Source organism: Canis lupus, chromosome 17, assembly GCF_048164855.1.
Source record: "Canis lupus baileyi chromosome 17, mCanLup2.hap1, whole genome shotgun sequence".
In the NCBI taxonomy this organism is placed as follows: Eukaryota; Metazoa; Chordata; class Mammalia; order Carnivora; family Canidae; genus Canis; species Canis lupus.
This window is the reverse complement of record NC_132854.1, coordinates 56,810,302-56,838,240: the sequence shown is the minus strand read 5'-3', so window position 1 is coordinate 56,838,240 and position 27,939 is coordinate 56,810,302. Positions and strand designations below refer to the sequence as shown.

Below are 27,939 nucleotides of genomic sequence, written 5' to 3'. Positions count from 1 at the left end.
ATGAACAGAAATCTCACAGAGGAAGACATAGACATGGCCAACATGCATATGAGAAAATGCTCTGCATCACTTGCCATCAGGGAAATACAAATCAAAACTACAATGAGATACCACCTCACACCAGTGAGAATGGGGAAAATTAACAAGGCAGGAAACAACAAATGTTGGAGAGGATGCGGAGAAAAGGGAACCCTCTTACACTGTTGGTGGGAATGTGAACTGGTGCAGCCACTCTGGAAAACTGTGTGGAGGTTCCTCAAACAGTTAAAAATATAGCTGCCCTACGACCCAGCAATTGCACTGTTGGGGATTTACCCCAAAGATACAAATGCAATGAAACGCCGGGACACCTGCACCCCGATGTTTCTAGCAGCAATGGCCACTATAGCCAAACTGTGGAAGGAGCCTCGGTGTCCAACGAAAGATGAATGGATAAAGAAGATGTGGTTTATGTATACAATGGAATATTACTCAGCTATTAGAAATGACAAATACCCACCATTTGCTTCAATGTGGATGGAACTGGAGGGTATTATGCTGAGTGAAGTAAGTCAGTCGGAGAAGGACAAACATTATATGTTCTCATTCATTTGGGGAATATAAATAATAGTGAAAGGGAAAATAAGGGAAGGGAGAAGAAATGTGTGGGAAATATCAGAAAGGGAGACAGAACGTAAAGACTGCTAACTCTGGGAAACGAACTAGGGGTGGTAGAAGGGGAGGAGGGCGGGGGGTGGGAGTGAATGGGTGACGGGCACTGGGTGTTATTCTGTATGTTAGTAAATTGAACACCAATATGTAAAAAAAAAAAAAAAAGTTGAAAAAAAAATAAAAATAAAATAAAAAAAATAAAATTTCTTTTGAAGAAAGAGTTTCAGAAAAAAATGGGGAATTGAAAATGAGATGCGTTTGGAATGAAATACCGAAAAGAATTTAAATAAAAGGGGATTATAATATAAGGCAAGACAGCGAACAAGGTCTAAAAATGCCAACTTTACCGAAAATAGTAACTCAAGAATATAAATGGAAAGACAAACTACATCGCACGCTGGGGTGAGTTGGTAATAAGATGCTGTTTCCTTACAAAGGTTGAGCCTGGGGCAGATTACGGATAACAGGAATGGGGGAAACAAAACTGATGTGCTAATCAGCTTTGAAACGCCCAGAATGGCCAGTGAACAGGATCTCCTACTTAAGAGGAACGAGTGAGAAGAACATAAAAACCAGGCTGTATTTCTATTGCAAGATCCATTGGTATGCTTGTGACTACGCAAGTGCAACTTCACTAATTTAAAAAACGCTTCGGAAAACATACTGAAATCACAAGGCCAAGGGTAGCACAAAGAGAATGAAGAAGCATGTGCAAAGGCAGATCTGGGAACCTGCACAAATATTCATAAAGAGCATTTCTGCGTAGGAAACTAGCTGTTGTCCACGGTGCATTCTAGATAAACTGCAAATAGGGATAAATGACAGCCACCAATTACCTGATGTGACTGATGAGCCACCTGAATACTGAAAGCAGCTCCTTTACTAAGACTTGGGTACGGCGTGAGAGCTACCCGTGAATCCCTGGAGTTTGCACACGTGAAAAAATACCAAGTAAATACAGTGCAAGGTTATTTTGTCAGAGAGAGTTCTACAATTATTAATTCCTACCGGAAATTTAGGATGTTTAATGAAATGAAGGCAGGCTGGCTTATAGCTTACACCAGGAGGCCTCAATAGACAGCTGCGCGTGGAGTATGGAAATGGTGCCAGGTTAGGACCCTGGGTGGCCTCATCTCCACTGCTATGTAGCAGTGTGACCTCACCTCTCCAGTTTTAGCCGGTGCATCCATATACATAGAAATTCTAGGGCTACATAACATGACTAGATCTTTCCCAGCTTAAAAAAAAAAAAAAAAAAAAAAAAAAGTTCTTTGGTTTCAGATAGCGCTCCTAAGGAAATACCAAATCACACATAAATCTTTCATTTTAGGCTTGATTTCCTTTAAACAACAGCAGACCCATAAATAGCCAGGCTTTCTGAAAAACAAAAATGCCTCTCCCCCTCTTTTTTATTTTTGAGTAAAGGAATGGTTTATCGGGAAAGTTTCCACTGAGCCCTCCCAGAATTTAAAATAGGGATGGTATAAGGAGGGACTTTTGCCTCGTTACTGCTGAAGCCTACTTATTTGCAGTTAAAAAACTTAGAAATCTATGAAATAATAAAACTCCTTTGACAACTAACCTGCCAAAATATACATGTATCCTTCTTCACAAGGAAACTGGGAAGCTTTTTTGATTGAATTTTGACCAGAAATCACAGCAAATGTTTTAAATCTACTTTTTCTATATAACATACTTCGAATAAAAAATAACTATGATCGGAAAATTTATTTTCCTATTGTGTTTGCCTTTTGGTTATACCTCATATCTCACTTCTGTTCCCTCTAAATCATGCTGTTTTATTTAGCATTACTTTTGTCACTTTGTATCTTCGAGTAAAATGTTTAAAATCTTAACATTAGACTAAATGGGGATCCTGATCTATTTGGCATGTAGGTCTGGATAACTAAATTTTGTTTTCATCTTTTAGGCTACTTAAGATATTGAATGGCACAAAATTAAAAGATATCCTTAATAGTCCAACAAGCCGTCTTCATTTTTTTATCAGCACATCTGATTTTCAGGCCAATTCACTCTTCTTGAGTATTATATAGGTGAACTGACACTCAAAAAGGTAGAAGGCATCAAAAATTAAAGGTGAAAATAGCCCCCCCCCCAAAAAAAAGAAGAAAAAAGGGAGAAGGCAAGTGATTTCTCATTTTTAGAAATTTCTCAATGTTAACATTATTTTCAGTGCACCACTCAGGAATAAGCCATCATATTAATTATCTTAAAAATCTCATACGGTTAAGCAGAGATAATAAAAGATCAAACTCTAAAGTCGCTTTGTTCAGATGCAGGAGCAAGCAGAGACACTCCAAATGTGCAACCCCCCAATTTTTGTAAACAAGCAAACAAACCAAAAACAAACAAACAAAAAAAAAAAAACAGAAAACAAAAACCCAAGCAGAAAAGGCAGAGAAAGAAATTATCATAAAGTCCTCCTGAACTTCAGAATTTCAAGTTAATTACGTGTAGTTTGACAAACTGCTAGAGAACAAGCCACATGCACTCTCTGGACTCTACGTTCCCGGCTTTACTCTCTGTTTCTTATAGCAGGCATGCAGGTGAATATACTCTATCTTCAGCTGCACAGAGATGAACGTTCAGTATATTCACTGGCTTATTAATGAGCACATCGAAGAATAGGTACAAGGCCACCTACCATTGTCACTGTCTCCTTCAGATGGAACGCTGTAGCTAGAGCTGTCCCATGTTTGTGCCTGTGTAAGTTTGTTGAAGGAGATAGGAGGAAGAGTGAGGGCTGGGTCTGCAGGAGAGCAAGAGAGCCGGTCCGCGTACGGTTGGACAAGGACCAGGAAAAACCAAAGGGGCAGTGGCATTTCACAAATGGCATAAGGTTTGTATGGAAATGAAGCGAATTTCGTGTTATGGGATTTAAATTCAAATGTACAATATAGGAGAGGAATGAAAGATGGCGCATGAAATAAAAAGAATGATAAAAACTGAGTGTTAGTACTTATCAATCATATACTTTGCATGCAGTTAATATCGTTAATCTTAACAGTTCTGCAAGCCCAGACTCAGAGTACTATAATGAACCATGTCGGCAGAAAGGAAGAGTACCCACAGGTAACACAGATACAAAGCAGAAGACCTACCAGACACCTTTTTAAAAAAACCTTCTAAATAACTAACAGTCATAGCAAATACGATTCACACAAAGAAGTTGGTTACGTAGACAAAGCTTAATATGCGTAAATATATCTAATATTTAGAAATGAGACTGTTACAGAATCAGTGTTTACCACTTGTCAAGTTTTTTTTTTTTTTTTCCCAAGGCAATGTAAAATTTCTCTAATTTCTCTTTAAAGGCCACTGGAGTGCTTTATTGATAGCTGTGGTTGGCCGACTCCTTGCTCAACCCTTGACACACACACACACCTCTCAATACTGTCTTTGAGACTGATCAGTAGAAAAACAGTTTTTGACACCAGCAGAGTCTCTTTAACAACACACCTAGTTCACCAATAGATGTCAATCAGTTTCAAGCGCTTCTGAGTTAGGAATGAATATTTGAGTATATGCAATTGTCTCTCTTTGGAGGAAACACGGAAGAGAAAAAAACTTTCTTGTGAAGAAAACTATCAGCCTACTTCAGAATCTAAGTTCTTATTCCAATTTGCTGAGTTGAGCAGTCTGTTTTTATTTATAACACAGAAATCACAGAAATCCACATACATAACTTTAAAGGAAAAATTAATTGACTTTTAAAAGTCCCAAAGCTACCCAACCAAACAGAATTTCTTTTTAAATCATACGATCTTCAGTGAAGATCACTATATATATTATTTTTTAGAAAATGTGAAAAATACATATTCTAATATATTTAAGTTACTAAATAAAATGCAAAAAATCCCCAATGTATAATGCACTTCTATAAAGTTCCAACATGCCACTTGATGGTCCTGAAGATAAATCAGCATTATTTAACAGCAACCAACTCCACAAAGCTTTCAACGACTGCCACGATTTCCACAGTGGTTAGTCAGCATTACAGAAAGGTTGGAAGCTTGGACAGGAAACCGTCTTTGGTTTCTGCTATTCGAAATAAACACGCCATTTCTTTTTCACCACTACAAAGAATCTGAAATGGCTGAACAGCACAATATTGATAAGCCGAGTTCGGACTCCATAAAAGGAAGGGAAAATAAAAATCACCGAGACAATTTTACAACTAAATTGTAAAGATGCACATTCAAAAGAATATTGTTTTTTGGAGATCCATTCAACTATTGATTGCTTAATTTTCAAATGTTTCAGAATTACTTAAAACTAGCTGTAAGGGTTAGAAGCAAGTCTGCGGCCCAATCTGAGGTCCTCAACGCAGAGAGAACTCTCCTGGCAGGACATCACTAAAGGCACGGAGGAGATGTGCCCACCCAACCATCTCCCCCGCACACACCTGAGACCCCGGAGAAATGGAAGCCTAGGCCAGCTCTGACTGCATATGATCAGTTCTGTGAATGAGGAGGCCAGTCATTTGAGCCTTATTTCACGCACAATTTGGCTTTTCCCTAAAATACCTACTAACCTTTGTTACGCCCAAGCATTTTCTCAAATAGCTTTGCCTCATAGCCCATCCAAAATGTCAGGAAACCATTATGCCTGGCTACATGTTACCCATCAGTCAACTTGCTTAAAAAACAGAAAAGTTTCCTTCATAAAGGAATCATCTTTGGTATTTAAAGGGTACCCTTTTACAAAAATATATGCACGTGTATCTTCCACTGTTGCCAAAATGGTTTACTGGAAAACCCAAGGACATCCAAGTTCTTCACTAGTTTTTTGCTTAAACGTGTCTGAGTCCTTTATCAGCACTTACTTAAAAGCATCATAGCAGCGAGCATATGCAAAGATCCAAAGATATTAAAACAAAAGGGACCTCGAAGAAGGCAGATTCGTGCCTTCTTTCTTCGTGACTTTAGTGCAGAAATCAGAAAAGCCAGATTTTTCTATGCACGGTCCTTCTTTTTAAAACCAAGAGGCTTTTTTGCACATTGCTAGAATTTCTATCTGTGAATTCGCTAACAGTAAATTTAAAGAAAGTAGGTAATGTAAGCAGAGAGGCTCAATTAAAGAAACGATTCCTGACCATTCATGTGAGCCTTGAAATGATCACCCTGATGTAGGAGGAAATACGTAACCCTACGAGGGTTAGAAAGCCAACAAGGAATGTTTAAGCTGAATCACCCTGTCAGAGGCTGCGCTTGAGCTCAGCAGCAGACCAGGAACCACTGGGGCAAAAAGGGCTAGCTATTTTTTTTTTTAATCTACCTTGGGTAAAAAAAAAAAAAAAAACACACACACACACACAACTCATTAGGATATTTCTTCCCCAATTACAAGCCCCATCACATTTTCTCTTTGCTCTGACTGAAAAGGAGATACGACATCTACTGCTGATAACGCAGACTTCACAGGTGATGCATTGAAAACAAGGCTCCAAGGTCTGGCCTCCCCAGGCTGTCCCGAGGCCCTGATGCCAGGACTCACGTTCACCAGGTTCCTTCACAAGGCTGCTCACACTAACACATACACATCTAGGAGGCTACAGAGAAACCCCTGAGTGTGTACAAGTGTCAGGACGCTGAGGTTTTAAATTACCTGATCGAGGCTTCAGGCCAAATGGAGCTGTGCTGTTGCTGGTAGGAGAGACTGCAGGGGAGTTCACTCTAATCTGCAGGATCAGAAGGAAAGGATGCTTTTAAAAAAAACAAAAACAAAACACAAAAAACTGAAGCAGAACTACACGTTTCTGTATGTTCGAGGGTTATAATAACACCACTACCTTTTTGATTGGCTGCTGTGTGATGACTGAAGCATCTTCACATTGCAAACGGTGTAAGAGGCACCATCAGTAGAATGTTGTTTGGGGAGAGAGCCAGTCAATTTTTATTTGAGCAATAAAAAATATTCTACAGTTACGTGACCCTGGCAATCCTTTTCTGCTCCAGGATAGATGCATGCATTGTGTACACACGCACAAGCACGCACACACATCCACCTCCCAGGGGGCACAGATGATGAAGAACCTCATGACACAGTAACATGAGGAAACAGGTAACACTGGGACGCCTGGTGGCTCAGTGGTTGAGCACCTGCCTTCAGCCCAGGGCGTGACCCCGGGGTCCTAGGATCGAGTCCCCACAGGGAGCCTGCTTCTCCCTCTGCCTGGGTCTCTGCCTCTCTCTCTCTGTGTCTCATGAATAAATAAATAAAATCTTAAAAAAAAAAAAAAGAAAACAGGTAACACTGAACAGAGTCTCATCTACAGGGAAAGTGCACGCTGCATCACTGATGCAGAACAGGACATTTGAAACAGTGCCTATTTGAGCTATCGCTTTGTTTTCTGTAAAGATGTTGCCGTATTTGGTTTTCAAAATGTATCTCATAAAATTAATCTTTAATTATGGATAGGGCCAGATAAGACTATGACAGCTGAGGAGAGAGACCCCCCCTCCAGAGAATCTGCAATACAATTAACTTACAAATCATGACAGTCTCAGATCATATATTTCTGTAAAAGAGATTTCAATTCAGCTTTGCAAACCACCTCAGCTCACGTTCGTCTTCGGGAAACTCACCTCATTTGGAGAATACTCGCTCCCGTTGCTCTGTAATGTTAGATCATTTTGCACCTTAAAGGAAAAAAAATGCACAGTATGTTCCATTAGCCCATAAAATTACTGAGGCAAGAACGGTATCCTTCAAGACTTCCATCATATCCCTGGCACATGGGCACACAGTGAAAATACACTGAATTAATTAACTGGTGTGGTAAGTGGCTAAGTAGGTCATACTTACACTTGCTAAAAACACGCAGCTGTCGTCACACATATAAAAATACATCTAAAGTATGACACAAACTAAGAAAAGGGATTTCCTAGAGCAAAGAGTTCAGCCCAAAGCACCTGTAAACATCAACCCGCCTTGCTAGATTACCAGGCCACTTGTGGGCTCCCACTCCTCATTTGAGCTACAGCGTTGAGATGGTCCCAGGCAGTATTTCCCAAATACACAGAATCTCACTGGGAGCCTTTCCTTTTGGTTAACGATTTTATTTATTTGGAAGAGACAGAGAGAGACAGAGAGAAGTGTATGCCAGCAGGGGGAAGGAGAAGGAGAGAGAGAATCGTGAGCTGACTCCACGCTGAGCGCAGAGCCCAAGAAGGGAGTGGGGTTGCCTTGACCTCACGACCCTGAGATCATGACCTGAGCTGAAACCAAGAGTTGTGGCTTAATCAAATGAGCCGCCCAGGCACCCCTCATTGGGAGCTTTTAATAAATAAATAGGCCCGGACTCCCAATTACCTAGGATAATCTTATGTTGTCAATTCAATACCAGTTTGCTTTGGCAACCAGTGGGGAAACTGTAGGTTATTTTACTCAGACCAGCCGTCTTTATATGGTAATCAAGAAACCCACTGGTCATGCCCTAATAAAAAGTCTGGCAATACCTAATATAAACATCTTTATTTATAGTACACCAAAGGTGTCTGTTCCTATTCCTACTCTGAGGAGTGCTACTTAAAAAAAATATTTCGAAAAGAAAAAATATTTTGAACTTTGACAAATCCAAAGGAAAAACATATTTTTGGAATCAAATGTCATCAATTTCCTACCCAGTTAGATGGCTTTGTTAGAGACACTAACAAGGACCTGTAGGTTTGATTCTCTGTATAAGCAATTCCTTCCTCTAATTTTTGTGGTTGTCCCCCAACACCTGCCCTAATTTGACATTATTTATGAAGGAGACTATAATTTGTAATTCTTCCTGAATAGATGCCAGTGCTACCCACACTCGATACAGACCCTAATCTCAAGTAATTTGAAGTCAGACAACATGATGCACAAACCACTTGGTAATGTTGGTCTTCCCTATGGAACTGGGCACCACCCATTCCCAGTGTGTGCCTGGTTCACAGGTTGTGCTGATTCTGCTATGGCTACTTGCTGTCTTGCTCAGCACAGCCCTCTGGGGCCCATGCAAATCCAAACTGGCCCCCCAAAATTTCAGTTTACTTCCCTCTCCTTGAACTCCATCTCTTCTCCCAGTCTCCCAGAGCACCTAAAACACTCAGGATTACAGACCATCTCAAAATCTTTAAATTTTTTCAATACCTACGTCTTCTTCCCTCCACAATTTTTAAAACCCTCATAAATGAGGACGACTTCATATCCTTAATATGCCAATCCTTGACACCCAAAACAGGACAAAATCCAGCAGAAAGTTCTCAACAAACACTGGCTAATTGATTCAAGACTATGCTAAAGTTGTTGCTTTCCTCCTGAACGAGACAGAGGAGAGGATATAAAAATAACTGAATCACAAATGAGGACCATGTTTAAGTTCTGTAGAATGGTTAGCACTGGCCTTGCTAATCCACTACTTTCTCTTCCTCCTCCTTGTGACTTCTGGGGCCAGCTATCTGATACCTCCTTTTAAAAATCATTGAGATGTACCCGACCTGGACAGATGACTGCCCTAGAGAAGGAAGACGATGAGTAAGAATTTCTCATACCAAATATGAGTCCCCACTGAACCAAAAAGAAAAAAATAACTTATATTACTATAAAACATTATGAATCAGAGATGGAGTGGACGTATCTTTTGTCTAGAGGACTTATGTCTTACTGGCACTCCTGAAATCATGCATGAGGTGGGCATCTGTTTTATGAGAGTCAAAGTGGTCCTAAAGTCCCTCTTCACTGACTGCCTATGGGTTGCAATGGAAAAACAGAACAGTAATTACACAGCAGACAAATCAAGTTACACAACGACTGGACAATCAAATTAACACCACCAATCAGGCCCATATAGACAGTGTGATACTCTGAAAAGGACACAGTATCACCTGTGCAGTGTCCTAATCAAGAACACAGAATCTCAATCTAATCATGATATGAACTTTTGTCCCACAAAATGAGGGGCATACCATTAAAGAAGAGGAGAGCTATATTCCTCAAAATTTCAAAGGCGTAAAAACCAAAGAAAGGTTACAGAAATGTTCTAGAATAAAGGAAACTATAGATACCTCATAACTAAATACAATACCTGCCACTAGACTGGATCCTCCTACATTGGAGGAGAAAAAGAATACTGTGAAAAATACCATTAGATCAGCTGAAAAATGGGAAAGATGGATGGCAGATTAGATGAAAATATTTTATCAATATAAGTTTCTGAACTTGATAACTGAGATGTAGTTCTATAAAATAAAATCTCTATCCTTAGAAAACATACAGTGTTTAGGGGAAAAAGGACTATGATATCTGAAACCCTCAAATGTTCCAGAAAAAAACACCATGTGTGGAGGAAGAGAGACAGAAAAGAAACAATGGGGCAAATGTGGTAAAACATTAAAGGTAACTTGGGGTAAAAGGATGCAATTTTTGTGACCTTTTGTAGAATCTTGTAATTTTTTCCTACATTTTTATAAGTTTATTTCCAAAGAAGAAGTAAAAAAAAAAAAAAAAGTGGGTCAACTATAATCAATGAGTCAGTAATAAAACAGTGGGCCTGCACAGAATCACACGTAGCCTGTCTCAAAGGAGAGCCTGATAGAATGGGCCCCGGGCAGCCTTCACAGGAAAGGCACCCTGATGTTCCAGGACCCGGTAATTCAGTGATGCCTCCACCAGGGAAGACAGTGCGGTAATTCTGTCCAAGGACCAATATTAATAATACAGTGGTAGAGTTAGAGTCATAGCTAACATCGAGGTGCCCTAGGGTGTGAGACTGGTCCCGATTCACAGAAAATTAAGGTGAAGTTTAGAAGAGGTTGCCAAGAGTTAGCATGTCTTTGAGGTAGGATCAAACTCAACATGATTCTAAGTCCTGGTACTCAATGATGAAACCACAGAGGTGCAGCCAGTTAAGAGGGTGAAACTGCGTCACGGCACTTCACAGGCTCAGATACCTCAAGGACGTAAATTGGTGTGGACCGAAAGTACCCATCCTAAACCCACTCGCTAAGGTGGGATGAATGAGGGTGTCACCCAGATTTCACTCTCAAGTCACCAGCTCAAACGTACCTTTATGACTGTTTCTCGGGGACCTTCTAGGTTCATCTCTAGTTTTACGTCAAAGTGCTCTCAATGGTCACCCAGATTTCACCCAGTGTTACTCCACCCTTTGCTCTGTCCCCAAAGAACACCACTGGGTCTCTCTGCTAAAGTGCTCCTAATCCTCCACGGCCCTTCCCAAATCATTCATTCTTGCCTTTCAAGTCTACTCTAGTTTATTTTCCCCAAGGCCACTTCCTAGGCTTCTTTCTTGGCCCTAAAATCTGCCCTGAACGGTCCTATCTCTTTCTGATGCAGCTGATCTTGGCTGCTACTGCCTGGCTCGCAGGACTATCTGATCCCCAAAATGTAAAGAATTTAATGGGAAAAGCCAACTCCCATCTTTAATGGAAGATGAAGTATAATAGAATAACAAATGAGAAAAACAGACCATGAATAAAATTGAATATTGGTCCCAGTTATGAATGTTCATTGACCAATCTTTTTTTTTTAAGATTTTATTTATTTATTTGACAGAAGGAGAGAAAGAGAGAGAGACAGAGAGCACAAGGGGGGGTGGTGGCGGCAGAGAGAGAGAGGGAGAAGCAGACTCCCCACTGAGCAAGGAGTCCCAGGCAGGGTTGGATCCCAGGACTGTGGGATTATGACCTAAACCAAAGGCAAACACTTAACCGCTGAGCCACCCAGGCGCCCCGTACCTTATGATTAATCTTCATAGAATATGGTAGCCACTATTCTGTGGCGGAACAATAGCTCTGGGTAATCCAAGAGCAGCCTTACCTCACACTCCGGAGACGTCTCCAGTTGTATTTGACCACTGTAGGAATAAAGAAAAGAAAAGGGTATAAAGTGGAATTAAAGTGAATTTGCTTTCAAAGTTGAAAGAAAAAAATATACTCAGTTAACAAAAAAAAAAGGTCAACATACTTGAGTGCAGAATCTTGTAAGTCTAAGGCTTCTGCTGATTCCATAGGATAAAAGTTTACAACATTTCTCTCTGTAATATCCGCGCTTAATCTAAAAAGCAGGGGGGAAAAGATGTTAGCAAATGTATTAAACTTTTCATACGTTCTATGATTTTCATGAATCCAATGCTTCAGGTTCTATTTGGTTTATAATTTTAATATATTAAAAATTAATTTAATTTTTATTGAATTAAATTTAATTTTTATTAATTTAATTTTATTAATTTTTAATATATTAAAGATTTATTGATTAATTTATTAAAATCTAATCTATTATTAGATTAAGTAATCTAAGGTGTATGGTAGGAATTTCAAACTATGTGGTATTTTCCCGCCATGTGCCAAATTTTATATAATTTTAATATAATTTTCTATCTGCTATTGGTATTGAAATCCTACTAGCAGTATAACAGTAATTTCTGCTAAATTCATAACATTCATGGGTAGTACACACTAAGTTTTATTCTCAAACTTGATTAACTTATAGAAGCAAATAAAACTGTTAAGAGTACTATATTATATGTATCAAGGCTATTTTGTTGGAATAACAAAATGTTTAGGAACAAAAATGTTCCTAATAGGAAGACAGCTCTGAAATACACTAATACTTTCACTCCTAAAAATTAGAATTCATTAGCAATTGGATGTGTAATTTTATTTCTGGAAGTGTCTTACAGTTAGTTTGTGAATTCCTGCAATTTTAAGAGTTCGTTTCAAGATCTACAGAACCAGGAATTTCTGTAAAAGGTAGGGGTGAGTCCCATTATACATGCCTAATGAAAATGCTATGAAACCAATAATCAGAAATCCTTAAGAAAAGAAACCAACATAAAGGCAAAACACCATACCAATATTCAACTAGATTTTCTGATGTTAAGGTTGTATGAAAGGTAAACCTCTAAAACTTAATCCTATAATCAGTCGCTTAACTCAAACAATGAAAAGTTTGGCTCTACGAGATATGAGATAAAGGAAAAATCCAATACGTATGTAAAGTTTTTATTATTAACATTCAGTCGCAAGGAGCTAGAAATAAGCGACCCCTTAATATGCCCTCAGGACTCTCTTTATTACCATTATACTGGCTCACAGAAACATTATTCCAAGTTAGAACTGTCCTATTGTGATAATTACTTCAGGATGAACAACAAAGATCTAAAGCAGCCAAAGTAGTGGATAATTTTAGAGAGGAAATTAAATCCACATAAAATTTTACAACGTAATACGTTTTCAAACAGCACTCCGTAAAGACGCAAATCAATTAGCTCTTGGAAGGTTACTCAGGGCTGTTTTCTTCCACGATTTAAGCACACACCCACCATTCCCACTCGCTGGACATTCTTGGCAACTCATTACCACAAACGTTTCCAAGCCAGAGAGGAATCGCGAGGTCCTCAGCTCATCCCACTTCTCATGAAGGAAGACAGAACCAAGGCCCAGGGCTAGGAACCCTCCTCCGGGTCACTAGGATTTTTACTACTGGGCTCTAGTCCCACATTCCCAAGCCACTTCCATTTCTACCAAACTAAGCTGTTCTTTCTCACTTTGGGGTTCCCATCTCAGCCGAATTGTAGGAAGAGAGTATTAGAGGAGTGATATAAAATGTAAGAGGTAGAAACCTTAAAACAATATAAAACTTGGGCCCACCCGGGGCCTTCTCTCTGTCACATCATGTCTTCAAGGCTTATTCCTGGATTCATGTTCTCCTCCCATCGATATGCTTGGCCGTGGGGATCTCAACCTCCTTACACAGCTCTGTTTCTGCCGCAAATTATGAAAATGACTTTCCAGTCTAAGTCTTGAAGCCCCACAACTCAACATCTAGCAGCAGAATGGATCCCAACATCCTCCTCCTCAAACCCACTGCCCCCCTCCTGGTTCCCCATCTCAGATACTGAGAAGGGGCTCGGATCTAAGCACTTGGGGCTGTTCCTCCCCACTGGTCTCACCACCCACGTCAAACGATCACCAAAGAACTACAACAGTACCTATCACTGGGTACCTCCAACTTATAAAAGCATAAAGAAAAGTGTTAATTTAGAAACACCTACAAAAAAAAAGTCCATTATAACATATTTCCTTCCAGTTTTATTTTTTTCTATTTCTGACATGATTGAGACCTAATTCTGTCTAGATAATTGAGACCAAACTTTTGCATTTTATATATTTTTTAAAGTGAACATTTTAAAAGAAGCATTCTAAAAAATGTTGGAAGCTTGAAAAAAAAAAACATTGTATCAGCCACATTATATCCTAATTAATTAATATTTATATTTAAGTATCTCCAAACTATGGGATTATTTCATTTTTCTCAAATGTTTGCTATAAAAACACCTTCCCCCTCATACTCTGTGTTCATACCTCTTTGTCCCTCGGGGCAAATTTTTCGAAGTTATTTGAAAAGTTTATATAGTTTACAGACTATGGCCACATACTACTAGGATGTCTTCTAGGATGGTTTTGCCAATTTACCTTCCTACTAACAGTTCAGGTATTATTTCAAATCCTCACTATCCTAAAAACTAAGTACTTGGACCCCATCTTACAGACGAAGAAACTGGTATACAGAGTACTTCTAACTTCCTCGGGTTAAGGGTGTTGGAGCTGAGTTCAAAACCAGTGGTTGGCTGATTCCAAGTCTGTTCATCGACAGGCTGCTTCCCTGTTTTTTATAATTTCACACAAATGCACACAATACACAGAAACACACACACACACACACACTCTCTCTCTCTCTCTCTCTCTTTCTCTTATCCCTGTTTCCTATCCTCTTACTGTCTTGCCCCGGTTTAGGATGTGAAACTCAGCCTTTTAAGGATACACCTTGATGAGGCATTCGCTAATATGTCAAGCTCTGAGCCAAACATTAGGGAAAATTAGCAACATGAATAACCCTATTTTCAAACTACCACTACCTCCCTCTACATATAAAATGAAAAGTCTGGGCTCCTCAACACAGCATTTGAAGACCTCCTGAGCACCACTCCCGCTGCCCTGCCCGTCTGCGGAGTCTCAGTCCTGGCTCTGCATCAGAAGCACTGGCAGTAGTTTTGAAAAGTGGAAACGGCCAGGCCTCAGCCTCACAGGTGGAGTCGGGATGTCTGTGTTTCGAATGTTCCACAAGTGGTCCTGAAGCACAGCTAAGGCAGAGATCAATCCCCTCTGTCCGGATCATCTCTCTCCGCTCCTTTTGACCTCTGTGCCTTTGCCTGAGCTTCGCATTCAATCCAGGACTTGCCTTCTCCTGGAAATGGCCTGTCACTGAAGCCCCAGATGGACTATCCCCGCCACCTGCTTCCATCTGTGGCCAGGCACTCACTCGAGTTGATCACTGCAAGCGCTTAAATCCATTACACTTACAAGTATCTATGTACTCAGGCGATCTCTACCATAGTTTAGGTTCTTAGAAGGCAAGAGCTATGTCTTGTTCCTCTTCATATCCCCCGAGGCGAACACAGTAGATCCTCCCATGCTCTGAGCACCCAACTAACGTCTGCAGAACTGAAATGCTTTTCAAATCCATTGCTAAAGATTCTCAACCAAACTGACCCCGTTACTATTCTTTCAGGGCCAGGCAACATTGGCGGCGACCCATCCTAGCACTCTGGGACTAACCAACCACTATTTTCATAAACACCCCTCGTGTGCTGTAATTTCCATGTTCACCTTATTACAAGATCACATCATCTTCATATTTAAATCCCCAGGACCCCTAAACAGTTTGCCAAAAATAAGCTTTGGATATATTTCTCTAGTAATAAAGTAGCTAGTACTTTTTACGAGGTATATTGTCTTACTGAAATATATTTTGTTCATGGGAATTCCATTATCCTTTGTTAAGAACCCAAAAAATACATCTACTGCCTATAGTGCCTATTATTGACAGTGCCCAATTCAATTAAAAATTATCTTGTAATTAAATCTTTAGAAATACATTATTTAGTTAACGTATATCTAGAGTCTCAGAAATAAATATGATAGTACCTGCTAAAACTGTTTTTTTTGCGGGGGGAGGATCCTGTGTGTAAGTGGACCCACACAGTATCTCCCTGATATTTCTCTAAGTCAGGAGTTAAATTTTAAGCAATATCAAATACGCACTTTTATCGTATTTCTGTTTTCTTTCCTTTTTAAAAAAGATTTTATTTATTTATTGGAGAGAGAGAGAGAGTGAGAGAGAGCTCAAGCAGGGTGTAGGGGCAGAGGACAGAGAGAAGTAGGACTGAGCCCTGAGCAGGGAACAATGATCTCAATCACTCCAAAAGTGTGACTCCTTTACTTATGGATCCTGTGAAAACTTTTCTTTTTTGGTGGTTAGACTGAGCCCAAGCTGCATGCACAAGTATTTTTTTTTAAGATTTTATTTATTTATTCATAAGAGACACGGAGACAGAGAGAGAGAGGCAGAGACACAGGCAGAGGGAGAAGCAGGCTCGATGCAGGGAGCCCGACACGGGACTCGATCCCGGATCTCCAGGATCACGCCCCGGGCCGAAAGCAGTGCTAAACCATTGAGCGACTAGGGATGCCCACACAAATATTTTTAAAGGTGAGATAATATATTTATTTACACATGAAGCCTGGGCCTAGAAAAGACACGCATACCTGTTGGGATCTTGCAGCAAATCTACTGCTTCTCTCAGCTGTTCAATCATCGCTATATCCATGTCCTGGTCTTTGGATGAACTTACTCTGTAGCACGAACCAAGTATAAGAATGAAAGTGATTACTAGAACATGGATGTTATCCAGATTCTTGAGAACAAGCTTATAAAAACCCATCTACCATATAAAAGTGACCTTGACAAACTCAACATTATAACAAACATGTGTCAGCACCCTGTGGGAAGGATCGCGAGAGTGTTGTGCAAGTGGAGCTACTGGGGGGGGGCGGGCGGAGGAAGCCCAGCTCTGCCATAAAATAGCAGCTCACACAGTCTCGATGCCCACCGGCCTCCATCTGCTCCTCTATAAAATCAGGGCAATGCACGAGCTGGGTGGTTCTCCTGCTGCGCTTTCCTGAGCCTTAGGGGGACGCACACGGGTGCCCAGCTGCAGCAGGTCTGCACTACTTCTGGCTCTTCTCAGTCCAGTGCAAGCAGTGTGGCTCAGTTTTATTGCTTTCGTAAAATATGGGACTTTGCTGGGGGATAGTGCTTCTCGCTGCAGGCTCTCTGTGCAGCAAAATGATCTGTGGCATTAAAAAAAAAAAAAAAATCTAAGCCAGATACTGGGGCCTGAGCTTTTTACTAAGCTCCAATAAGATTTTGAATGGAGATTCCGAAACTTTATCCACAGTTGATCTTTGAACGAAACAGGTTTGCATTGCGTGTGTCCACTAACACGCAGGTTTTTTCAATAAATATGTTGGGAAATTTTTTAGAGTTTTGCAACAATTTGAAAAAATTCACAGGTCAATGGCATAGCCTAGAAATACTGAAAAAATCAGGAAAAATTAGTTACTACTGTAAGAATACAGCATATAGGGAGCCTGGGTGGCTCAGCTGGTTAAGCATCTGCCTTCAGCTCAAGTCATGATCCCAGGTTCCTGGGATCGAGCCCCAGGTCAGGCTCCTGCTGGGTGGGGAGGCTGCTTCTCCCTCTGCCTCTGTCTGCCATTCCCCCGACTTGTGCTCTCTCTCTCTGTCAAATAAATTAATGAAATCTTTTTTTTAAAAAAAGAATGCAGTATATAAAACATATACAAAATATGTTAACCAACTGTTTAGGTTACTGGTAAGGCTTCTGGTCAACATTATCTTATTAGTAGTTAAGGCTTTGGGAAGTTGAAAATTATATGGAGATTTTTGACTGTGCGCCAAGGCCTGGCGCCCCAACCCCTGCACTCTTCGAGGGTCAGCTATAGTTTAAAGAAACACTCTCCCTATAATATCTCTTTCCCTATCATTCTATGATTCTATAATCAAGCTAGTCCTCTTTGATATTACGGAAATAAATTCAACGAATAGTTGATAACACTGGACAGTTGACTGGAAAGGAACTTAGCAACATTTTTAAAGGTCAAGAGATATCTGATCATAGTTACTGCTTTCCACTACAGAAGATGAGCCAACGTGTTTCTGTAAGTAGAGACACTTTTTAACAACATAGGCAACCCTCACTAAGGGGAAACCCCTTGCAAGGTATGAAGGAAGGTCCGGGTGTACGTGCCAGATCACGGAAAACAAAATCCTGGGAACCAAAAATCTACTGTTATGTCACCTGGTTCCAGCTCAATTCCCCCTGGAAATCGTTCCTCATCTGATAGATGACTCATGCCCTCGCCTGTAAAGCTGGCCACGTGAATCCTTAGATGCAATAGAATTGAAGGGACATTGTGATGGGAGATTCCTGGGGTTAAATCCCAGCCCTGTGTGACTTGGGGCAGTCTCTCCACGCCTCAATTTTGTCGTATGTGGAATGGAGGATGACAACAGAACTTCTAAGATTGGTGTACGGATGAAATGAGTTACTGTGAAGTGCTTAGGACAGTGCCTGGCCCACAGTACAGAATAAATGTTAGTGATACCAACTGTTGGACATGGGACCAACTCATGAGAGGTACGTGGTTTCCTCAGATCTCGAACCTGAAAGACTCGGTGGTAAAGGGTGTCTAGGACTATATTTTGCTCTGGGTCAACCTGTTGGTTTCTTGAGACAAATGGAAATCACTTAGAACCGCCAGTGTAGAAATTTCATCTCACTTCCTGAATCACATTCTATCCACAGCGTCCAATCAGATAAAACCCAAGGCCAAGGAAGAGGTGTGACTTTGTACTGTGACGATAAGCATCAGACAAAGAAAAACTTGCAACTTATCGATACTACTGGGTGAGACTATCAGCTTACCCAAAGGAAAACAGACCAAAATTCTATCGTGACAGGGCTGCCTTCTGCTTGAACCCTGAACTTCACAGGATGGTGGCTCCTCAGTGGGCCCTGGGTACTCACATTCCCTCAGGCTGCCAGTGCGTGTCCTCTTCTATCCGTAGCAGTTCTTCACAGTCCTCTGTCCTATCCTGTGGACAGAACATACGGGTCTTCTGAGAGCCGCTGGCTATCGGCAGTCAACAGTCAAACCCTACCCAAGCCCATGTTCACAGGAGCATTATTCTCAACAGCCAAAAGGTGGAAACCACCCAAGTGTCCAACTAACGATGAACGGATAAGCAAAATGTGCTCTGTACACACATGGGAACGTCACTGAGCCTTAAAAAGGAGGGAAGTTCCTACACCTGCTTTAACACGGTGAACCTGCAGGACGTGATGCTCAGTGAACTACGTCGGTCACAAGGAGCCAAACTGTGTAAGATCCCAGTGACACGAGGTCCCTACAGGAGCTGCTCAGAGAGAAATAAAGCAGAACGGTGGCTACCAGGGCAGAGGGGTGAAGGGAAGGGGAGATTAAAGTTCAATGGGCAGTGAGTGAAACACTGCCCATTGATAAAAAAGATAAAAAGATACAGATAAAGAGAGTTCTGGAGACAGACGGTGGTGATGGTTGCATAGTAGTGTGAATGGGCTCGCCACTGAACTGTATTTTTAAATGAATTTTTTTAAATGGCTAAAATGGGAAGCTTTACGTTCTACATATATTTCACCACAATGAACAATAAAATTTAATTTTTAAAAAGAGGGACCTGACCCAGGACCATAATACCTGTTAACTTAGAGTCAGAAATGCAAAGCATGATTCTATTTCTTACTGCCCTCTTAGCACCTCCTGAGGTTCAGATTCCTCCTTGGGTCACCTGAGAATGCACATGCTACTGTTTGCGAGAGGATGAGGGATGTGTGTGTGTGTGTGTGTGTGTGTGTGTGTGTATTCTTGGGGAAAAAGAAAGCATAAAATACTAAACAAGAGGAAATGTCTCAAATTGCATTTACTGGTTTCACACATGCACACCGTACCCAGATTTCACTGAAATGAAATGGGATCATTTTCATTTCACACACACACACGGTTATTTTTCCAAATGAACATTGTGATGGGCTTATTTAGAAAGGTACGTCCCACTGCTAAGACTTCCCTGTGCTTCTGTCCGCTTTCAGCTCTGACACAGAGAAATGCTGCCTTAACTCAGCCTAGGGCCAGAGAATAAGCCACCCCCGAATGGTGGTACATCCCTGGGGGCAAAGAAAGAACAACAGACACTAGGACTGACACGCTGTTAACTAACTCAGACCCAGCCCAGTCCCCTCATGTGTCACTGGGAAGAGTCTTCTTCCGAGGAGGTGGCTGGCACCTGATGCCAGCCTCTGGCTTAAAAAAACACTCAGACTTTTATTAATTATAGATTTAGTGCACGGTCAACACAGGAACTACCATGTCACTACCCAAATAACAGTGAAATTCATGGGCAACGATACACTATCAGAAATGAGCAAGAAACCATGTTATGTAATCTCTCTTTGTTGGTTTTCAAATACAGGGGACACGGGTATTTCCTTCTAGTTTTTGGTTTTATAATAAAAGTAGAGCCAACAGTGTATTTTTCAGGATGCAACATAGGGCTTTATGGGTTTCTTTTGCTAAGTTAGGGGGTTATACGGTTGATACCCTCATTATTTGTGGGTTCCATTTTTATGAGTTTACTACTCACTATAATTCATTTGTGGATCAATCAATAAATCAATGCTCGTGGGGGTTCCACAGAGCGGCGAGAACCTGAAGACCCCAGTATGTGCATTCCCAGCTGAGGCTGACCTAAGCTAATGCTCAGCCCAGCAGCCATCACAGCACCAACCTCAGGAAATAGGGACGGGATCTAGAGACCTCCCACCTGCTTTACCACAGTCAGCCCGGGACCCTCATCTCTCGTGAGTCACGTGAAAATGAACTTTATCCAATTAGCCCTGTGATTCCCTGGTGCTACCACCTGAGCCGGAAGGACTGGCAGACACATACCAATCATGTCTCAAAACGGAACCCCCACTACCAGCGCTAGAAAGGGGCTAGTTTTTCTCTATTCTTTTTGCTGCTAGTATGACAAAGATCCACTTGAAAACCCAGGGACTTCGTCCAACCTTTCAATCCCTCAGGGTGAGTACAAGAGCTCAGGAGTAAGTGTTCTCTGAGTGACCTTTCCAGAAACAGAAGACATTCGTTTCTAGATTTTTATGAGTCTCCACTTTTCTCTTTATACTATGGATATACCCCCCAGAAAAACATTCGCTCAGAATACATGAAAAAGAATGTGAAACTTGAGTCTATTTTAACTTTTACCAGATGGTGATAGTAAGGCTGACACCTTTGCTAACTTATCATCATGCACTGAGCAGTGGAAGCAATCACTGAATGTAAAGAAAATCACACATTTACAGAGAAAAAGGCGAGGTATGACTAGAACCGGCTCCCAACGTCAGAAAATAGATACCCCAAATTTTGAGAAGATGTTATAGAAACCAGAGGAGACGGGCAGTATGCTGACATTTAAGGTGATGGACTGGTAACCTTGACCTTAAATTCTACGGCATCACACAGAAGAAAATTAAAAAAAAAAAAATTAGCTGATCCTCCACTTGCCTTAATATAGGTTATGAATTCGGAACGGAGAACATCTGTTCCATCAGTAAATTGGTCTCTTTCTTCTCCTGAGTTGTCATTATCACCCAAAAGGGAAGGCTCTGGTTGAAATTCCTGATTAAAGTCCCCTATTAGGAAAATGTAGAGAAACACAGAAAGACAAGGTTTTATGAAGAGATGAACAAAGCACAGATGACTCTCAAATACCATTGAACTATTTTTCAGTCACTGCTGTGACCGCTTCTGGAGATCTATGAATGACCCAACTTTTCTCTCCCCTAAAGGGTCGGCCGAAAAGATGAATAAAGGAGGAAAAAGAGAAAGAAGAGTAAAAGAAATAGAAAGCCCTCTATGGTGAACTGGAAAGTCAAGGCCTCTTCATGGCTTACTTAGTCCCTTATGAAAGAAATGAAACCTCCGGTAACTTTTTTAAGAAACAGAGGAAAGCAAGTATGAAAGAGGGGAAAGGAACACCAAGCAGATCTCTCCTCCCTGATCTGGAAACTAAAAAGAACTGAGTAGGGCCACCCTTTAGGATTCCTACAGAGAGGAAAAATGCTCACCAGTAACAAATTACATAATTCTTTTATGTTAAAAATTTGCCTAAGACAAATTTTCGTATACCGTAAAACGTTACATAGCTTATCTAAGTTAATAAAGCGGCAGTTTTATTTTTGCATAAAGTACACAAGTGATCTTTTTTCTTGGACAATGTATGGTTCCAATCATAACCTCAGATAAGCATAAATGCTAAACTTAAAAACATAAAGGTAAAAAGTGAAAGCAAATCCTAGACATTGAGTTGGTTCACACAGTTCTCCCATCACTAATGAGAGCAAATCCAAATTATTAGGGAGATAATTGCATATGAATCTAGCTCTACATCATTCATATATTATGAAATCATCTCTCCACAAATCATTAAACACTAAATTCTAGTATTTTCTTTTAAAGTCACTGAATAAACAGGAGTAGTTAAAAAAAAAAAAAAAAACACCCTAATAGAATCAAATGAGAGCTTCTCATGAAGATATGAAATATATTGCTAGGATTTTCAAGGTATATAGGACATAAAGTACTTAGTGATCACTTGGTGATTGTTAGAGAATCACAGAATTTGAGAGCTACTGAAGACCCTACATATTACCTAATCTAATCACCTCGCTTATAGGTGAGAGAATTAAGGTCAGTTGTTTTGTCCACAGTCAAGTGGATTCCTTGGCACATGTCTTAACTACACTTCCCACCTTCACATGTGGTTAGATGTAGCCGTGTATCCCAGCCTACCTTGTGGGTGATGGGCACTCCTAGGCCCAGTCTATTAAAAACCTCCTGCAAAGCAAGCCTCCGTGCTCGGCCCACTTCTGCCTTAAGACAGGACTTGGAAACTATGGAAATCTTGTGTTAAAGATGGTGGAGTCACAGTATGAAAGCAGCTCGGGCCTTTGAATCATTGCTCGGAGGAGAGTTGCTTGTCATCTCCCATGTAGACTTGATCTGGATTGTGTTAAACCAATGAGATTTGGGATTTTACGTGCTATAACAACTGGTGTTGCCTAACATATCTATGTATGGGCATTTGCTTTCCAAGAATGGATTTAAAGACTGTTAGATAAATCTTCAAAATGAGAATAACTCTATTACTTATTAGCTGTGTGATCACCGGCAAGTTACTTAAACTCTCTGAGCCTTGGTATCCTATAAAATGGAGATGATTAGAACATCCGTTTCAGAATTTTGAACTCTAAATGAGATCACCTTCCCAGATTAGCACAGAGCCTGGTGCACATGAAAGGCTCAATAAACTTTAGCTACTTTCATGGCCCTGTTTGTGTAGATTATAAACGTACATCCAAAACTTAAAGCAAGCACTTTCTCCCCATCTTTCATTCTCCCACCTTTAACTGGGCTAAGGCGATGGCATGAGTCCTCCTTGATGATCTGTTCTTCTTCCATGATATTTGACATTGGCACATTGAGGCTAACAGTGTCTTCATCAGAAGGCTATGATTCAAGGGACAAACGTTATCAATGTAGATTAAGAGAACACTATGTGATAAGAGAAAAAATGCTGTGATTCACAAAAACATAATATTGAGTAAAAGACACCAGATACAAAGAACAGCTCCATTTACATGAAGTTCAAAAACCAAAAGAAACAAAACAAAAACAAAAACAAAAACAAACAAAAAACCCAGTCCATGGTATTTGAAGTCAAGATAATGTCAAGGCTTGGCTTGGAGGGTGAGGGTGGGTGCGTGAGTGAGCTCCCTGGGGTCCTGGTGAAGATCTCTCTCTTGAACTGGCAGTTGGTAACGTGGGTGTGTTCACATTGTCAAAATTCATTGAGCTAACACTCAAGTGTTTCTCTTTACATATGTTTTGAGCTGAAATTTTGTCAGGTACCTGATGGTATTGCCAGCCTAAGAGCAATATTCAGAGCGCTAGGAAGGACTATAGAATACCCAACAGAACAAAAGCATAACTGAATTTACTATCACACCAGCCCTAGGACTAGTCAATTGTAATAGTAATGGCACTCTGAGATCTGACATGCCAATTTCCCAAAACTGCATTAAGGTTTCACGCGGCCAGTCACAAAAAGTGGGCAGTATATGACAATAGCTCATTTACCCACAGTGCATCTTATGTGCAACATCAGGCTTTGGGTTATTTCCCTGCGTTAGGCTGAAGAATGCAGGCATTTGGGCTGCATCACGTATATGAAGTGCTAAGTGACTGTAGTACTTAAAGGGCATGTGCTCTGTGCAATTTTCAAAATAAGCTTCGATTTAGTAATCAAAGTGAGTTGTCTCCGGAGGGGCTCGTTTCCCACACTAGCGGATGAAGTTTATTTAGATAATCTATGATTCCATCACAAATGAAATATGGAGCCTCATTTATTTTCCCCTGTCTCCATTTCAGGGTCGCTGTTTAGTGAAAAGCTTTCCAAATCACAGGGATCATGAATCTCCATAGAACACATTTCAGGGAATTGTGGGCTGCTCCGAAATTCCTGAAGCCATGACTTTCAGAGTACAGTGTTCATTTACTTTTGGACACGTGCACAAATCGTTTAGAAACTGGCGCAAAACGAGTGTGCATTCCATCCACTAAACAGATATCCAGTCAGCCGCCCGTTTTTTTGCATGTTTATCTTGACAAAAATATGCTTTAGACTCCTTAGAGACAAATGCTAAATCAATCAGACAATGGCAACTGCCAAACACAGGGAATGAGATGTGCTTTCTGAATGCCACAATGAAACATAAGTGGGGAACAAGATAAACTGACCAGAGATGGCAACGGATTTGCCAAAGTGAAAATAGAAAGCTACATTGGATAATTCAGAACTCTTTTCCTTCTAAAAAAAAACACATTTCTTGGAGGTGTTCTCAGGTAATGAGGCTATAATGTGAAAGAAAAAAAGGCCAAAGGGAAGATGTAAGTGCTGGATTCTGTTGAATATATCCCTTTTTGTAGTCCTTCCTTCTACCCTCCTCTCATCTTAAAAACTTAGCAAAATTCCAAAGAGATGCATCTACTTAAAAGAGAGGGAATAAACCCCTGGCCTCCTTTTAGAATATTAGCATCCTACTTGTATTAAATGAGAACAAAAGGATAATGAAGTTCTTTGTGTGATGTTTTATTAATGAACTTAATTACCCTTAAAAAACAGATAAAGGATAAAGCAGAGTCTGTTTTAATTTCATAGAAAATAAGCTTAGGGTGAGTAATTTCTGAAACAATGGGACATTTCAGGGGACTTACGAGTTTTAATAAAGCTAAGGGGGCTGAATTAAATACAACTTATAAAGCAGTGTGTTGAGTATTTTCTCCCCCAGGGAGCCACAGTAAACTATTCATGAGGCTTCATGAGAATGATTTTCTTTTACAGAAATTGGCCTTCTTTTTCTGCCTACAAACTCCTTTTGAAATGTTCTGTATTAGAAAGATCTTAGGGCACCCTAACTTTTAAATACATTGCTTTATAAAGCATTTCATAGGAAATAAATGCAAATATCTTAGGTACATCTTAACCCTCAAAGACCTGAAGAGAACAGGGAAAAGGCATTTTTCTTGGAGTCACACACAGGACAAATGTGAACTCCTTAAATGGGGTAATTGGCTTATTAATTACATCTTCAAAGAGCAGTATAATGTCTCAAAACTCAATAACCACAAAAACTCAGTAAAGTTCCTCAAAAGGGAAGACCTGATACATCGACCCCCTACCCTAGTTATCCCTTCTAGCTCCCACGGTCAAGAAATCCTATTTAATGGTATGTTAGTGGAAGGTTTTGGGGCATCTAACTATAAATGAGATAAATATGCTAAATGAGCTATTTGTAACCACTTTAGGAAGCTCTAGTGTAGGAGACCTCTCAGCTTACAAATACCCAATTTTTTATCCAATGGCTGGAAAAGAACACAAAGAGCTTCAGGAAAACAAATATTACTATAAAAATTATGGCTACTCAAAACTGCATTTCCTGTAGGTAAACTGCTAAAATGCAAAGCACATTTGACTCCTTAACATTTATGCATGTAAATAACTTGTTTCCTACAAACACATTTATAAAAATACCTCATGTGTACCTGCACACCACTCTTTGTCATTTCATAATATTTATGAAACATTCAAGAATACTCTAGGTAATGTGAGCAAGGTGGTGGGAGATGAAGGGGACAGAGACTCCACTTTTGAGATATTTACAAAACATTAAAGATGCAGAAAAAGCTAACAACAGCTCCTGTTTATATAACACTTCGGGGATTTCAAATCGCCTTCACAAACTTCATCACACATTCTCACACAGATGCATTAATGCCCTTTACCACACAGGAGTTCAGGAATGCAGGCAGATGTATATATCTAGCACAGAAAGAAAAATATCTAATCACAAAAAATTACCTCCGTGGCAGATAAACGCTTATCTCCATTATCACTTCCAACACCCGAATCAGAATCCTTCTTGCTGGGATAGATGCCATCAGTATGGAATCCATTTAGAAAAAAATGAAATCACAAAGTTCACAACAAGATACACCAATTTATACTCAAATAATGACTTCGCTATACAAGTTTTATTACTCCCATAAGACAACAATCAACCCAATATTAAAGGAGATTGACACAAAGGCCTAATAATCAGATAGTCTTTCTAAACAGAGTACAGAATAAATTCTTTGTGCTCAGGGTTTCATAAATTCACACTCTAACAAGTGGTCAGTTTTTTGAGATAGGTGACAATTTTCTTATCTTACAGACTCTAGTGTCCAAGAAAGCAAAAACTGCCTAACTGCTTTTATGAGAGGCTTTTACCTCTTATGTGCTTACTCTCAATCAATCTGTAAGCTTCTTTTCCAGTGAATAAACACATTTGATGTGTATAAAAATAAAATAATGAATACATACTTTAAGTATTATATAAAGATACCCTATGGCAGGCTTAGATTTTAAGTCACCATATTTTTTTAGTAAAAAGCTAAGGAAGGTCTCTGCCGTGAAGACCTCTCAAAACGAGCTTTTTATACACGTGTTCAGTGTGGGAATTTTGTTCCCTGAAAATTCAAGGCCCAATTTATGCCACAGAAAGGCCAAGGGCATTTGAAAGGACTCTAATGCTTCTGTTCCAAACAGGAAATGGCAAAAACTGTGCACACTGCATTTTTAAAACACAATTACAAAATGAAACCTCCAGTTGTTCTTTTTTTTTTTTTTTTAAATTTTTTTTTAATTTTTATTTATTTATGATAGTCACACAGAGAGAGAGAGAGAGAGAGAGACAGGCAGAGAGAGAAGCAGGCTCCATGCACTGGGTGCCCGACGTGGGATTCGATCCCGGGTCTCCAGGATCACGCCCTGGGCCAAAGGCAGGCACCAAACCGCTGCGCCACCCAGGGATCCCCCTCCAGTTGTTCTTAACAATGTTCTGAGGCATATTAAAAATTAACAATTAAAAAAAAGACATGCCTGAGCTTGATATGGTTGTTTTAACTAAGAGGTAAAACAAAACAAAACAAAACAAAACAATACCTCTATTTATATTACAGATTGCATTTATAAGGAGATATACATGCATCTAATGTACATGTGCGTTAGCACAAAAATATACGCACATGCACAGCACGCGTACACACGCAATACTCATGAAAGACGGATTACTGATTAAAATTAGGAAAGGTAAGATTTGCAAGATGCCAAAGGTTATCAACAGCACCAATTTTCTCTCTCTTATTCCAAAATGCTAGAATGCTTGAGTTATAAATCTGCACTGGTTAAGTGAGGCAAAGGGATTTTTGGAGTTCCCTACCAGGAGCACGGTGGCCTAAGCAAATTCCAAATGGGGGCTTTGAGTGACTGCAGTCACACTCACCTGTCCTCCACGTGCTGCTGTAAATGTGGCCTCTCCATCGTTTGGAGATAAAGGGAATCGGTTGTCTTAATCTGACAGGCTTGTATACTCAGGTACTTGAATATGTGCACTTTGCCCTTTGTGCAAATCTACGGAGAAATTAATAATACGTATTTGTTTAAGGGCAAAACAAAATGTAGACCCTAGACATTTGATATCTTAATTTTTGCATTTTCATTTTAAGCAATGCTTCAACAATGCACACCAAATCTGACCTCTCCAGAACATCTGAGAATTTAGGCAATCGTGTCTTCCAGATGCTACTTTGAATAGAAAACCATTCTAACAGAAATGTGTCTAATTCTGAATAGTGTAAAAAAAAAAAGTAC

At 40.1% G+C, this 27,939-nt stretch overlaps 1 protein-coding gene across 4 annotated transcripts in view; it reads right to left on the bottom strand.

Annotated features, from left to right (window-relative positions):
• Nucleotides 1-27,939, bottom strand: part of LRCH1 (leucine rich repeats and calponin homology domain containing 1) — a 212,487-nt gene that overhangs the window by 38,735 nt on the left and 145,813 nt on the right. For 2 of the 4 annotated variants that reach the window (XM_072783082.1, XM_072783083.1), the window contains exons 6-16: nucleotides 27,572-27,699; nucleotides 26,107-26,170; nucleotides 23,090-23,195; nucleotides 21,192-21,319; nucleotides 18,617-18,684; nucleotides 16,272-16,358; nucleotides 11,629-11,718; nucleotides 11,482-11,518; nucleotides 7,260-7,313; nucleotides 6,280-6,352; nucleotides 3,317-3,421 (exon numbers count right to left, since the gene is read on the bottom strand). In XM_072783082.1, coding sequence (XP_072639183.1) covers nucleotides 3,317-3,421; nucleotides 6,280-6,352; nucleotides 7,260-7,313; nucleotides 11,482-11,518; nucleotides 11,629-11,718; nucleotides 16,272-16,358; nucleotides 18,617-18,684; nucleotides 21,192-21,319; nucleotides 23,090-23,195; nucleotides 26,107-26,170; nucleotides 27,572-27,699 — 940 coding nt within the window. The remainder of the gene's footprint in view (nucleotides 1-3,316; nucleotides 3,422-6,279; nucleotides 6,353-7,259; nucleotides 7,314-11,481; nucleotides 11,519-11,628; nucleotides 11,719-16,271; nucleotides 16,359-18,616; nucleotides 18,685-21,191; nucleotides 21,320-23,089; nucleotides 23,196-26,106; nucleotides 26,171-27,571; nucleotides 27,700-27,939) is intronic. The other 2 variants (XM_072783085.1, XM_072783086.1) reach the window with 1 other exon arrangement.